The 13,646-nt window shown below is 38.5% G+C and overlaps 2 protein-coding genes and 1 pseudogene across 3 annotated transcripts in view; 1 reads left to right on the forward strand and 2 right to left on the reverse strand.

Annotated features, from left to right (window-relative positions):
• Window positions 1-3,744, forward strand: part of LOC143889840 (oxoglutarate-dependent flavonoid 7-O-demethylase 1-like) — a 4,852-nt gene extending 1,108 nt beyond the window's left edge. Inside the window, exons 4-6 of one of the 2 annotated variants that reach the window (XR_013254955.1) lie at window positions 1,656-1,980; window positions 2,620-2,871; window positions 3,382-3,520. Coding sequence is in view for 1 of the 2 variants with exons in the window: in XM_077394211.1 (XP_077250326.1) it covers window positions 1,656-1,980; window positions 3,382-3,657 (601 nt within the window). In the remaining variant the exon portion in view is untranslated. Of the gene's footprint in view, window positions 1-1,655; window positions 1,981-2,619; window positions 2,872-3,381 lie in introns of both variants that reach the window. The other variant, XM_077394211.1, reaches the window with a different exon arrangement.
• Window positions 3,745-11,929: 8,185 nt separating this feature from the next.
• On the reverse strand, window positions 11,930-12,535 carry LOC143890982 (protein FAR1-RELATED SEQUENCE 9-like). Its single transcript, XM_077395645.1, has one exon. It carries the CDS (start codon window positions 12,533-12,535, stop codon window positions 11,930-11,932), a length of 606 nt encoding a protein of 201 aa, XP_077251760.1.
• A 30-nt stretch (window positions 12,536-12,565) lies between these two features.
• On the reverse strand, window positions 12,566-13,060 carry LOC143890983 (protein FAR-RED IMPAIRED RESPONSE 1 pseudogene; annotated as a pseudogene).
• Window positions 13,061-13,646: the final 586 nt, after the last annotated feature.

Raw genomic sequence — 13,646 nt, forward strand, 5'->3', positions numbered from 1 at the left:
CTTAATTTAAAAAGGTTACCAAATTTCGACGAAATCCCTGAATTTAGGCTGAAATTTCGGGATAATATTAAATAATCAATTTAAAACTATTTTTTGTTGGAGATATTCCTTAAATTTCGACCCGAATCGGGTCCTTGCTCTGAACTCAATAGAATCTTGAGAAAAAGTTTTTTAACAAAGTTCTTTTTTTGGAAAGATAATAAAGTGTATTTATCATTTTAACCAAGGGCCCGTTTGGATACATCCCATTTTGTATTTGGATTTGGAATTGAGTTTTGACTACAAATTGAATAGATCCGGCATCATTTTAACTAAGGGCCCGTTTGGATACATCCCAGATCCGTTGATTTCCAATTTCTTATTTATAAAGCAAATTTAGAAATGTGATTTTTTTCACTGTCAACTGCTGAATTAGAAATCCAAGAATTTGATCTGATCCAAATTATAGTGCAAAAAGGGCTGCAAATGTGAGAAATCAAAATCAAAATCAAAATCTTCTCGGCATCCAAACAGGCCCGTTTGGATGCCAACAAGATTTAGATTTGGATTTAGTTGATATTTTGAACTAGATCAGATCCTTAGAATTTCCAAATCAGTTACAGCAGTGCAAAATATTTCGATTTTCAAATCTTTTATGCGAGACATTATTTGGAAATCAACGTTTGTGGCAACTTCTGTCACCATCGCTGCTCCTCGACGTTGCTCCGGCAGCAGCGAGATATCCCTCCCTCTCTCTCTCTCTCTCTTAAAACATGATCATGAAGATGATTGATGTGTTTTGTATCCAAAACTCAAATCCAAATCAAAATACAAATGCATGAGATCCAAACGGGCCCTAAAAGTATTTCCTAAGTTTTAATGCATATAAGATGCAAGTTGTCGTGGTTAAAAACCTTAGACCTTAGATATAAAGTCATCATTTCTAATATTTATAGTGTTTTTTATTTTCTAATTTTTAACAGCTATGATGAATTGGGAGCCTCCCAGTAGCATGTTTCTCAAATTGAACTATAACAATTCAAGTTTAGGGAGCCCAGGACCGGCTGGAGTAGGTGGTCTCCCACGAGATGAGCATGGGGAGGGGATAAGGGCTTTTTTTTCTGGCCCAATTGGGATTATGTACTAATTAGGTGGAGATTAGAGCAGTTCATCATGATTTGAGTATGATAATCCAAGGATTATGGACCAGTTAGTGGTGGACGGAGACACATTGTTAGGTGGTTGAGGGGGAGTCTCCACATCCTTGAAGATTTGCTCATTGGATGGACGAGATCTTGGTTAATGTGGTGGGATCCTCCGTTTCATTCCGACATTTAAGGTCGGCAAATAGTAAGGCAGATATGTTAGCTAGGGAGGGAGTTTAGAGGGCCACCCTAGAAACCTAGGACCCCCTCCCCCCCCCCCCCCCCCCACACCCAAAAAAAAAGAAATCTCAGGATCTTTGCCCTATTTTTCCCCTCATTACTTTAATTCTTAGTTATTCACAAAAAAAACAGTTATTATGGACTTGTTCTGTGAGTGATTTGAGTCAATTTGGACGAGTTTCGAGTTGACTCGACTTGTTATAGTAATATAGTCGGCTGATGCCTAATCTCTATAGATTGTAGATGCATGTTTTTAAATGTGTTCCTCAATTGCTTATTTTTCTATTGTAGAGAGGCTTTGGAGGCTTACTCATTGGAGTTGCAGAAGTTGGCCATGGCTATTTTGGATATGGTGGCCAGATCTCTAACAATGGATACTGAAGAAATGAGAGATTTGTTTGAAGATGGGTTTCAGATAATGAGGATGAATTATTATCCACCATGTCCTCAACCACAGCATGTGATTGGCCTCCCACCTCACTCTGATGCTGGGGGACTAACCATCCTCCTTCAAGTCAATGAAGCACAAGGCCTTGAGATAAGGAAAGACGGGATCTGGGTTCCTGTTAAACCACTCCCAAATTCCTTTGTAATCAACATAGGAGACATAATGGAGGTAACTTAACATTCTTTCTATTTTTTAATCATCCATTGTTTGTATTTGAGTACATTTATGTCATGTGCTCTGTTGAGACTGATCATCATGGTTGTACTGCATTCAGTTGACTATGGTTGGTTGCGGGTATTTACCTCATAGAGTAGTGGTGTAAGTAGTCCACAGGGAGGAGGCAAGCATTGAATTTACCTGTAACTTACCTAGGAGAATAGTAGAATGTAGTGTTTGGTTATCAACCTCAGAGAATAGTGGTAGGGGTGTCATTGGTAGATATTTTCAAAATAAAATTGATTTTGGAAAATAGATTTTAAAATAAAAAGCTTTTGCTTTTGGAAAAAACAGAGCTTTTCATAAAGGTGAAGAGAAGTAGTGGGAAGAGAGGACTTTTAGTCCCACATTGGAAACTAAAAAAGGTGGAGAGGGTTTAAAATATTCCATTTTACTCTTCTCTTGCTTTGTTTCACATGTGGGTTTTGGTAGAAGATCGGACCGCAGGACGTGGTGTGGGTTGTGGTTGTAGGGCACTAATGGTGCTTTTTGACGCACTTTGCACTTTGCACTTTGCACTTCGCACTTCTCACTGAGCGATTGGAGCGCTTTTAATTTTGCCATTTCTTTTTGGTTTATGTTATTCTGCAGAAACATAAACCAGATTTCTCTAAGGCTTGCAAAATCTGAAGGCATTTAGAGATTGTTGCCGCTTGTGCAAAGCATCAACAATCATCAATAGGCTTTGCCTATTGGGCTTTGCCTCTTGGGCTACACTGTATCTAGGAGGCGAACTCGCGGATCCCCATTGCACATCACTCGAATGGTGGGTCGATTATCGTCTCAAGGAAAGTGACGAATTGTAACGCGTCTTGAAGCATCATTTTCTTCATCTCCACCAAGGTTCATCCCCAACAAGCATTTCCACCAACAGTCATTACCAATAGAGAGAGAGAGAGAGAGGCACCATTCCCATAAATTCAAGCAAAATTCCACCTTTTTTGTGGATTTTGTCTTGAATTTCATAGGGAGGGGAGGATGGTGACACGTCAGCAATAATTAATTAGGAGACACCCCTGGGAGTCTCCAAGGATTTAAATGTTATATGGGCAACCAAACAAAGAATTTTGCAGACGTGGCACCCAAATCCCAAGAAAATTTTCTTAGCCTCCCTGCTTTTGTGCAACCAAAAACGAGTTAGAATTTTGTGTTCTAAGAGTCATGATGGAGAAAAAAGCTAATAGCCCTAATTTTGGAGAGAGTAAAAATCTTCTCATTTCCTCCCTAGATGCGGAAAATTGTTGACTAGATATTCTCTTCTATGTCTTTTGTGATTTGATCTGGTTTGCGCTTACGCTTACAATTCGAAATTAATTTGCTTTGCCGGATCTTGATTTTTCAAAGTTGTAACAGATAGTAAGCAATGGGGTCTATCAGAGTGTGGAGCACAGGGCAACAGTAAATCCAGCGCAAGAAAGGCTCTCTATCGCTACATTCTACAGTCCCAATCCAAAGATGGAAATTGGCCCCGCACCAAGTCTAACAAACCCACAAAAGCCTCCACTATTCAGGAGGGAAACCGTTGAGAACTTCTATAAAGCTTTCTACTCAAAAGAACTCAAAGGCAAGTCCCACGTTGCGACCATGAAGATCTCCCCTGGGCCTGAGAAGTCAGACAAAACTAGCTGAAGATACACCCATTTATGTCATCTTGAAAGATAATAAGCCTTTCGCTCTGGTTCAAAAACTAAATTAAAATGGTGCTCTTTATATGTATGCCAACCTCTCTCTCTCTCTCTCTCTCTCTCTCTCTCTCTCTCTCTCTCTCTCTCTCTCTCTCTCTCTCTCTCTATATATATATATATATATATATATATATATATATATATATATATATATATATATATATATATATATATATATATGAGGAAAAGGAGTGTGCGGTCGAGCGCACCTAAGCTTAGGTGTGGTCGAGGGCCCAAACACATGGGTCCCACATTTTTTGAGAAAAGAGAAGGTACTCCCTAGAGTAGATAACTTATCTACTCCCTACCTTAAAATAACAGTTAGGGCCACATTGTTTGTGTGATCCAAAGCATTCATTTGATGCGCCCTCACATAGATAGGCGTGCCCAAAAAATCAGCTCGATAGGATCATCCTAACCCTATGAACTGAGGAGGCAAAAAATGGACAGATTTGTGCAAGCTTATACACGTCCATTTTTGCCTCCACAGTTCATAGGGTTAGGATGATTCTATCGAGCTGATTTTTTGTGCACACCCTATCTATGCGAGGGCCCATCAAATGAATGCTCTGGATCACCCAATCAATGTGGCCCCAACTGTTATTTTAAGGTATGGAGTAGATAAGTTATCTACTCCAGGGAGTACCTTCTCTCTCTCTCTCTCTCTCTCTCTCTCTCTCTCTCTCTCTCTCTCTCTATATATATATATATATATATGAGAAAAGGGTTCCTGAGGTTAACCTCATATAGCTTATATGAGGTAGCGTTCACTAAACTTAAGGGGCCCACATTGTTAGGATGATCCAAAGCATTCATTTGAAGGGTCCCATCATAAATAGGGTGTGTACAAAAAATCAGCTCCATTGGATCATCCTAACCCATCCAAAAGTGGAAGGCAATATGGATAGACACTTTTTGTCCACAAATCTGCCCATTTTTTCCTCCACTTTTGGAGGGGTTAGGATGATCCAATGGAGCTGATTTTTTATACGGCCTTGCAAATGAATTGTTTGGATCATCCAAACAAAGTGGGCGCCTTATGTTTTGTGAGCGCCACCTCATATAAGCTTATATGAGGTTAACCTCAGGAACTCTCTCTCTCTCTCTCTCTCTCTCTCTCTCTCTCTCTCTCTCTCTCTCTCTCTCTCTCTATATATATATATATATATATATATATATATATATATATATATATATATATATATATATAAGCTCGGAGGAAAAGAAGAGAATTTTTTGATTTTTTTGAAAATTATATGAGAATTACACATCACTTTTTTTAACAAATGCACCTATTCAACTCACATATTTTCAATCCTACCCCTCCTTTATGCTTTTAACAAAGGCACCAATTAAAGCCATATAATTTCAATCTTACCCCCTTCTTTATGGTTTTTTAATTAAAAATCCATAGGGTGATCTTAACCATCCGATTTAAGAGGAATTATGGAAACATCAATAGATTGGAGGGCTAGGATCAGCCTATGGAAATGATTTTTGGGGCACAACCTATTTATGTTGTGTTCCATCACATGGACGGTTTGGATCAACCTATGACGTGGTCCGTACAGTTCTTTGTCGGCCCGTGCATCGCACGGGTTTTTTACTAGTATATATATATATATATATATATGGGAAAGGTGTGCGTACTCGGTCGAGTAGATAAGCTTATCTACTCGGTCGAGTAGATAAGCTTATCTACTCGGTCGGGTTAAAAACAGTGGGGGCCCACATTTTTGGGATGATCCAAACCATTCATTTGAAAGGCCCTTACCTAGATAGGGTGTCCGCAAAAAATCAGCGCCATATGATCATCCTAACCCATCCAACAGTGGAGGGAAAAATGGGTAGATTTGTGGACAAGCTGTGTTTGTCCATTTTTTCCCATTTTTCCCTCCACTGTTGCATGGGTTAGGATGATCCTATGGGGCTGATTTTTTGTAGACACCCTATCTAGGTAAGGGCATTTCAAATGAATAGTTTGGATCACCCTAAAAATGTGGGCCCCCACTGTTTTTAACCCGACCGAGTAGATAAGCTTATCTACTCGACCGAGTACGCACACCTTTCCCTATATATATATATATATATAGAAGAAGGGAAACTAAGGAAATTATTTCAATTTCTCCCAAAAATCTGCGAGAATTACACATCACTTTTTTTGACTTTTTTTAACAAAGGCACCCATTCAACCCACATATTTACAATCCTACCCTCTCCTTTATGCTTTCTAACAAATGCACCTGTTAAAGCCACATAATTTCAATCCTACTCACTCCTTTATGCTTTTTAACCAAGGCACCCATGAAAGCCACATAATTTCAATCTTAGCCCCCTCCTTTATGCTTTTGTAATAAAAAATTCATGGGGTGATCTTAACCATCCGTTGTAAGAGGAGCAACATATTATGGAAACCTTTATAGATTGGACGGCTAGGATCAGCGTATGGAAATTATTTCTGGGGCACTTGGTGTTGTGTTCCATCACATGGACAGTTTGGATCAACCTGTGATGTGGTCCGTACAGTTCTTGGACCGGGTACGGGTCCAAGATTCGTGACCCGTAAAATTTCCCCGGTCATTTTGACCTGGCCCGTGTCACCCGGATCCTTACGGGTCGGTCAAACCCTCCCATATTTTTCAAAATCTTTTTGATGGGCCCAAATATTAATCTCTTCAAATCTTTGAACTGGTCTATCCCCCACAGTTGGTGGGCCCAAATATTAATTTCTTCAAATCTTTGAATGAGGTAGGCCACACTTGTATTTTTCAAAATGAATTATACACACCACCCCATGATCCAAACCCTCCATTTGATAATCATAGCCCTCCGATCTAAAAAAAAACTGCTTCTATAGATTGGAGAGTTGTGATCATCCAATGGAAATGATTTTTGGGGCACGACCTATTTACATTGTGGCCCATCAAATGAATGGTTTCGATCATCCTATGGTGTGGGTTGTGCATTAACATTAAGGCCAAATTGTAGGCCCCACTTAGATTTTTCAAATTAAGTTTGCGGTCAACGCCATAGGTTGATCCAAGCCGTCCATTTGATGGGCCGCGACGAAAATAGGTAGTGGCCCCAAAATCATTTCGATGGGATGATCGCAACCCTCCGATCTATAAGGTTTCCGTAGTATGCAGTTTCTCTATTGTCTATCATGAGAAGCTAAATATAATGTTTTCCCACTCCCCGTGCATCACACGGGGTGTCCCACTAGTATATATATATATATATATATATATATATATATATATATATATTGGCATTTTTTACTGCCCACGGCTGCCCCCACTTCCTCGGGCCTCTCCCACTGCTTCGTTTGGTTGCTAATAAAATTTTTGTCCAAGGAAGTTTTTAGTAAACTTTTAGTCCCATCCCATGTTTGGTTGCCTTTTAGCACTAGAATTTTTTTAATTCCACTCTTGTATATATATATATATATATATATATATATATATATATATATATATATAGCAGAAGAGAAAAGAAGAGATTTTTTTCAAAAATATATATATAGCAGAAGAGAAAAGAAGAGATTTTTTTGAATTTTTTTAAAATTCTATGAGAATTACACATCACTTTTTTTGACTTTTTTTAACAAATACACCCATTCAACTCACATATTTTCAATCCTACCCCCTCCTTTATGCTTTTTAACAAAGGCACCCATTAAAGCCACATAATTTCAATCTTACCCCCCTCCTTTGTGGTTTTTTAATAAAAAATCTATAGGGTGATCTTAACCATCCAATTTAAGAGGAATTATGGAAACCTCTATAAATTGGAGGGCTAGGATCAGCCTATGGAAATGATTTTTGGGGCACAACCTATTTATGTTGTGTTCCATCACATGGACGGCTTGGATCAACCTATGATGTGGTCCGTACAGTTCTTTGTCGGCCCGTGCATCGCACGGGGTTTTTTACTAGTATATATATATATATATATGTGTGTGTGTGTGTGTGTGTGTGTGTGTGTGTGTGAGAAAAGAGAGCGTACACCCTGGAGTAAATAGGGCATGTGCTCCCTACTTAAAAATTAGGCGCTTATTCATTTCAACCGTCGGATCACGATGATCTGGACCGTACGTTATTTTAAACAAACTATACACGCGAGTGAGGGTATTTCACAGGTTTCTCTTGTCGAGAGAGAAAACCCGACGACCCAGGGTTTCTTCCGTCTCTCCCATCTCCACCTCCGGTGCGAAGAAACCTCCGACGGGCTAAAGTTCTCTGCATCTCCAGCTCAGGCTCCCCGTTTGAAGGCTGTCCGTTACACAGGTACTCTCTCTCTCTCTCTCTCTCTCTCTCTCTCTCATTATTTTTCATTTTTTAGGGTTTCTTTGGTTTCTTTGTTTTTTTAGGGATCTTTGTTCGACATTTGGGGTTTAGGTTGTTAGGGACCTCTGTTATGACTCCCTATTTGCTGATGGGGTTTAGATTTTTAGGGACCTCTATTATGACTCCCTATTTTCTGATGGGGTTTAGGTTTTTTTTTTTTTTTTTTTTTTTTTTGACATTTGGGGTTTTTTTTTAATACAAATCCCTAACTGTGGATGTTGGTGGAAATGGAAGATCCTTTGAAAATCCCACTACGAAATCATTGTGGAAGATCCTGTGAAACCCTAAGGCCTTGTTTGGTGAGGTTCCTCTATTTATTAACTAACGTTACTCCAAATAGGAAGTGTGCTTCAGCATAGTAAGAGTGAAACCACTAGCACATTTCATTGGTTTTTTTTATTTTTATAAATGTTGAAAATTTTTGAGGGGGCTGAAAGTGGTGAGTTTTGTAGTGGTCATATTGCAATGGATTTGGAAAGTAGAGATGCTCAATGTTTTGAAATTTTTAGATGCTCATGACCTTGTAGTGTTTGATGAAATGCCTCAATCCCTTCTACTGTTTGATGAAATGCCTCAGTGTTTGATTAAATGCCTTGCAGTGTTTGATGAAATGCCTCAGTGATTTGGAGTTAATGAGGTTTAGTTCTCTAAAGTATTGTCTTGTAGCGTTTGCTGAGTGTTGTCCATTGAAGAGATTTTTTTCTCTAAGCACATGTTATTTATGGTTGCACCGAGCTCTTGTTCATTGATTCACTTTGAGAGGCTTTTGCTTGCAACAATCTTCTTCTGGATCTTTAGCTCAAATGGAAGAGCACTTGGGAAACATTGCCTAACCTATGTTTCTCGAGAGTATGGTGGTTCGAATCCACAAAGATCCTTAATCACTTTCGGATCATATTATTACTAGCCTCTTGTTCATTGATCCATATATATATATATATATATATATATATATATATATATATATATATATTGCATTGTGTAGGTTGAATTCTGCCCCATTATATTGAACTAGTTCAAGTCGAAATTTTGTGAAATTGGAGACATTTGCTTTTGCACAATTATCACATCTCTAGATATTTCCTAATCACAATTCACTCAAATCTATATATAATGGGAAAACTTTGGTGGTCCATCGGTATAGATATGTACTGGAATTTCTGCCCCATCACTGACTCTCATATATTGACCAATTTTGCTCATGTATGAGTTTCTAAAGATTAGTTTCTGCTGTTTTGGTATTATGGGCAAAGTTAGTCCTTTGCCCATCTCATTGGGTGAGTGTTGGGAGTTGGGACCTTCCTAACATGATATGGCAGACTTCCCTTGTTTTGTTATTGGTCCCATTGCTTGCTCTGATAGGAAGAATGGAAGATTTCCTCAGTCTTGAATTTGTTCAGTGTGGCTGCTTGCATCTGAGGTGGTGTGAGCTAGCATGGTAGTCTATGTGATCAAGCGTGTGTTGTCAATGTTGGTCTTCCTTTTTATAAGGTGATCTTGTGATATGTGAGGTGTGACCCCTCTGCCAACAAACTTTATTGCTATCTCTTTCTTTACTCCCAAGAGATTAGAGCCAGGCATGGTAAATCAGGTTCATATAATTTTTCAGGCCCTATCATCTTTTGAATTTGTTTATTTGGGGGTCAATGGTTCATGGTTCCTTAGGTGGAGACAAGCCATGAAGGCCACAGTTTTGGTGTTGGCAATTGCATTTTCAAACTATTTGAAATCTGTTTAGTACATACAAGGCCTTTTTTGAGTTGTTTATAAAGAGATGGTGGAGACAGTGTAGTGGTGTGTGGAGGAGACATGGATCCATATGCCACTTGAAACTAAAGGCACTATTTTTCCCCTTTTTCTTGGTAAATTTCAGCTTACACAGCACTGTAAAGTAACATTGTAGTAAAATACAAGCTAATCCAGCTTACAAACCTAAAAATGCACTCTAATCCAACTTCCAAACCTTCAACTCTAACCTCCAAATCCTTCAACCTTTTTGATACAAAGTAACATTGTAGTAAAAAAACATCTCATTAATGTTCAAGTGAAATATCAGCTGAATCTTGTGCTCTCTTCACATCTCAATACAACTGAAATAAAAAACATCCATTTGTTTTTTCTTCACATCTCATTACAGCTCTAATAAAAAACACAAAAATCATTAATGTTCCTATGCTTTCTTCATTTGGTAGTGAAAGCCTACAAAAATTGACAAACATAAACAAAGTTGGGCGGCATATTTGGTCAGAGAGTGGTGTCTGCAACCTCTTGCAAGTATTTCACGGATCCGGAAGAAAATATCAGTCTGCAACACAAAACAAAATGTCACTATAAGTAGAACCAAGATAAAAATGAATACAAGATTCAGCACAAACAGCAACATCAAATTCACAGAAACAATAAGAGACTATGACACGAAACTGGATGTTTATTTGCAACTGGATGTTTATTTGCACAACTAGATTTTTATTTAGGCCGTGTTTGTCTTGGTTTTTTAGAATTGATTGTGAACCCAAAACAGTTTATTGGACTCAAAACTATATACGATTCTGGTTAAAATGAGTAGAAGAGAGATGACAGTGACTTCAATAAAAACAAAAATTTTTATTCCAATAATCTGTTTCGGACTCACTATGGGTACTCAAAATCCAAAACTAACAAGGCCTCTTGTTCATTGATCCATTCCAATAATCTGTTTCGGCCTCTTGTTCATTGATCCATTTTTATTTTTATTTTTGCATTGTGTAGGTTGAGTTCTGCCCCATTATATTGAATTAGTTCAAGTCGAAATTTAGTGAAATTTGAGACATTTGCTTTTGCACAATTATCACATCTCTAGATATTTTCTAATCACAATTCACTCAAATCTATATATAATGGGAAAACTTTGGTGGTCCATCGGTATAGATATGTATTGGAATTTCGACAGCAGTTTCAAGGAAGATCAAACTCTTACGAGATTGGCAACCAAACACCACTTATCACATAAATGGGTGTAATTCCCTTATACAACATAAATGGGTGTAATTCCCTTTTCAAAGAAAAATCAGCTGCTGCTGATGCTCCTTCCCTCCCCTGCATGTTCCAATACACCAACAATCTTAGTCAACCAATTTCTCAATGGATTCAAGCAGCAAACGAGCTTCTAATTTCTCAATGTATCACAAAAACGATTCAAAATTCCGTGATAACTTCAATGCATCACAAATATGAGATTATTCCCTGATGCCTTCAATGTATCACAAAAATGGGATTATTCCCTGATAAAACAATCACAAACTGGAATGAACAATAAAAAAATCAGCCAGAGCAGCCTCTGGTGTCCTCAAAATGAAACATCGCAATTAAGATCTCTACGACAATCAAAGAAAAAACAAATCAGTACAAATCATTAATTCAATAAACTAATATGTCATAAAGATGCATGTAATAAAGCTCATTGATCCTTACTAGGTCCACTGCTTCGGTTGGTTCAATAAATAGCTCATTGGGCATATTTTTACACGTTGTCGTATAATGACCTCTTCCTCCACAGTTTTTACATGTCCGTTGCTTCGGTTGGGATTGAGAGACCTCTATTGGAGACTTAAACCTTATTGCGGTTTTCAGTTGACCCTTTGTCTTCGCGACATTTGGGTCACGAATAAATATCTCGTTACCTTCCACCAAAAAATTTGATTGCACTTGGCTGCCACTTGTTTCCACAATAGTTTCCTTGTCTTTGTTTTGTTCGTCACATTCTGCCACCCATAAATCAAGGTCTTCAGTCATCTTCTTAAAAATAGTCCTACATCTCAGATGTTCTTCTAGCACTCTTTGGAGCCTTGATGTGATGCACCATTTCTCAAATGCAGTAAGTTTGTTACTATCTCATGTGCTTGTAGATTCCAAATGATTCACTTTGTATCTAGCCCCAATCGTCCATCTATTTAACATATATTTCTCTGGAATGGCTGTTAAATGCTTCTTCTCCGTTATGCAAATGATGTGTTCGCATAAAATTCCGTCGGTTTCGAACATAGCACACTCACATGAAACATTTATACCGTCGGATACATCGTAGACAACCTTGTACCACTTCCACTCCGGCTCATTACGCAAGCCTACCATGTATTCTGTCACGTATCCATCGTCACACACCAAATTTTCCCAACAATCGATGCTTCCCTTAAACTCTAGTTCGAACTTCTCGAACATTGCCCTCGTGTAACGCTTTGAAGCATCTTCTTCCAATGTGCTCTTCGAAAGACATACAGCATGTGATGCTTTAGACCTAAAATCTTCTTCAGCTTCCTTCTTCCACCGATCAACAAGAGCATTGTCATATTGCACCACAAATTCTTGTAAAGTCGTACTCTGATTAACAAATCCATCAAAGAAAACATTAATGCTTTCGCTACGAGAACTAGATGTCATGCCAACTGTGAATACATCTCTAAAATAAGCAGGAACCCAGTGCTCTCGTAACTCCCACATTTTACCTAACCAATGTCTTTCATCAATATTTTATTTCTCTGCCAACTTTTTCCATTCCTTCTCACTATCGCTCCTACTTCTTTTATAATACCAACGATTGTAATCTTTAGAAAACTCGCTATTTTCATCTCGTCTGGCGGGAACATGCTCAACTAGATGCCTATCAATATGCCACTTGCAAAAGTGATGCCGAGTATTTGGAAAAACACGCCTAATTGCATTTCGCATCGCACCGTCCATGTCAGTTATAATACATCCTGGAGCTTTGTCGAACATGCATTTTAACCACTCCTTAACCAACCATATGAATGTCTCTTTCGTCTCATCTGCTAAGTGGGCACAACCAGAAAGTGTAGATTGTCTATGGTGGTTAACTCCTGTAAATCGGGCAAATGGCATTCTATACCGATTTGTCTTGTATGTAACGTCAAATACAATCACGTCACTGAAGATTCGATATGAATCTCTCGCCCTTGAATCTGCCCAAAATAATGATCTCAAGTTCCCGTCAACATCTAACTCCATGGAAAAATGAAAATTCGGATCTTCTGCTCGTTTTTCTTAGAACTGTGTTGCTACTGTGACCGCTTGATGCCCCATATTGTTGGCCCTCAATGCTCTCAAATGTCCTTTCACTTGACTTGGTGTGATAGCACTAATTGAACCATCGTTTGCAGCATTAACTGCCTTTGAAATGCCAGTAGGACCAAACCCATCTCTACGAAGTGTGTTCATCAAATTCTTAACTGAGGTTTTCTTGTGTAATGTATTGTGCGAATGGTGCAACCGTCTTTTAGTTGGAGATGTAAGATCATGACAATGATCGTCTATAAAGGTTCTCACCTCCCACTTCTCATCTTTTGTTAACTTGATTTCCATCTTCGCCTTACAACCCTCCCTTACAGTGCGACGCCGCTTCACTTCCCTATCCGTCGGTATCTTGTCATTAATTTTTTTCCATCATTCTCTATCACAAACATATCTTCTCCGTATAATATCTCTTGTTGCCATTGACCTATTAGTCTTGCATTTCCTTACTCCAAAGCCGGTCGCCAAGCCATAAAAATTATAAAATGCGTATGCCTCTTCAGAATTGTCAAAGAGTTGCCCT

Source organism: Tasmannia lanceolata, unplaced genomic scaffold, assembly GCF_043159265.1.
Source record: "Tasmannia lanceolata isolate RefF3 unplaced genomic scaffold, GAP_Taslan_0.1 ptg000013l, whole genome shotgun sequence".
Classification (NCBI taxonomy): Eukaryota; Viridiplantae; Streptophyta; class Magnoliopsida; order Canellales; family Winteraceae; genus Tasmannia; species Tasmannia lanceolata.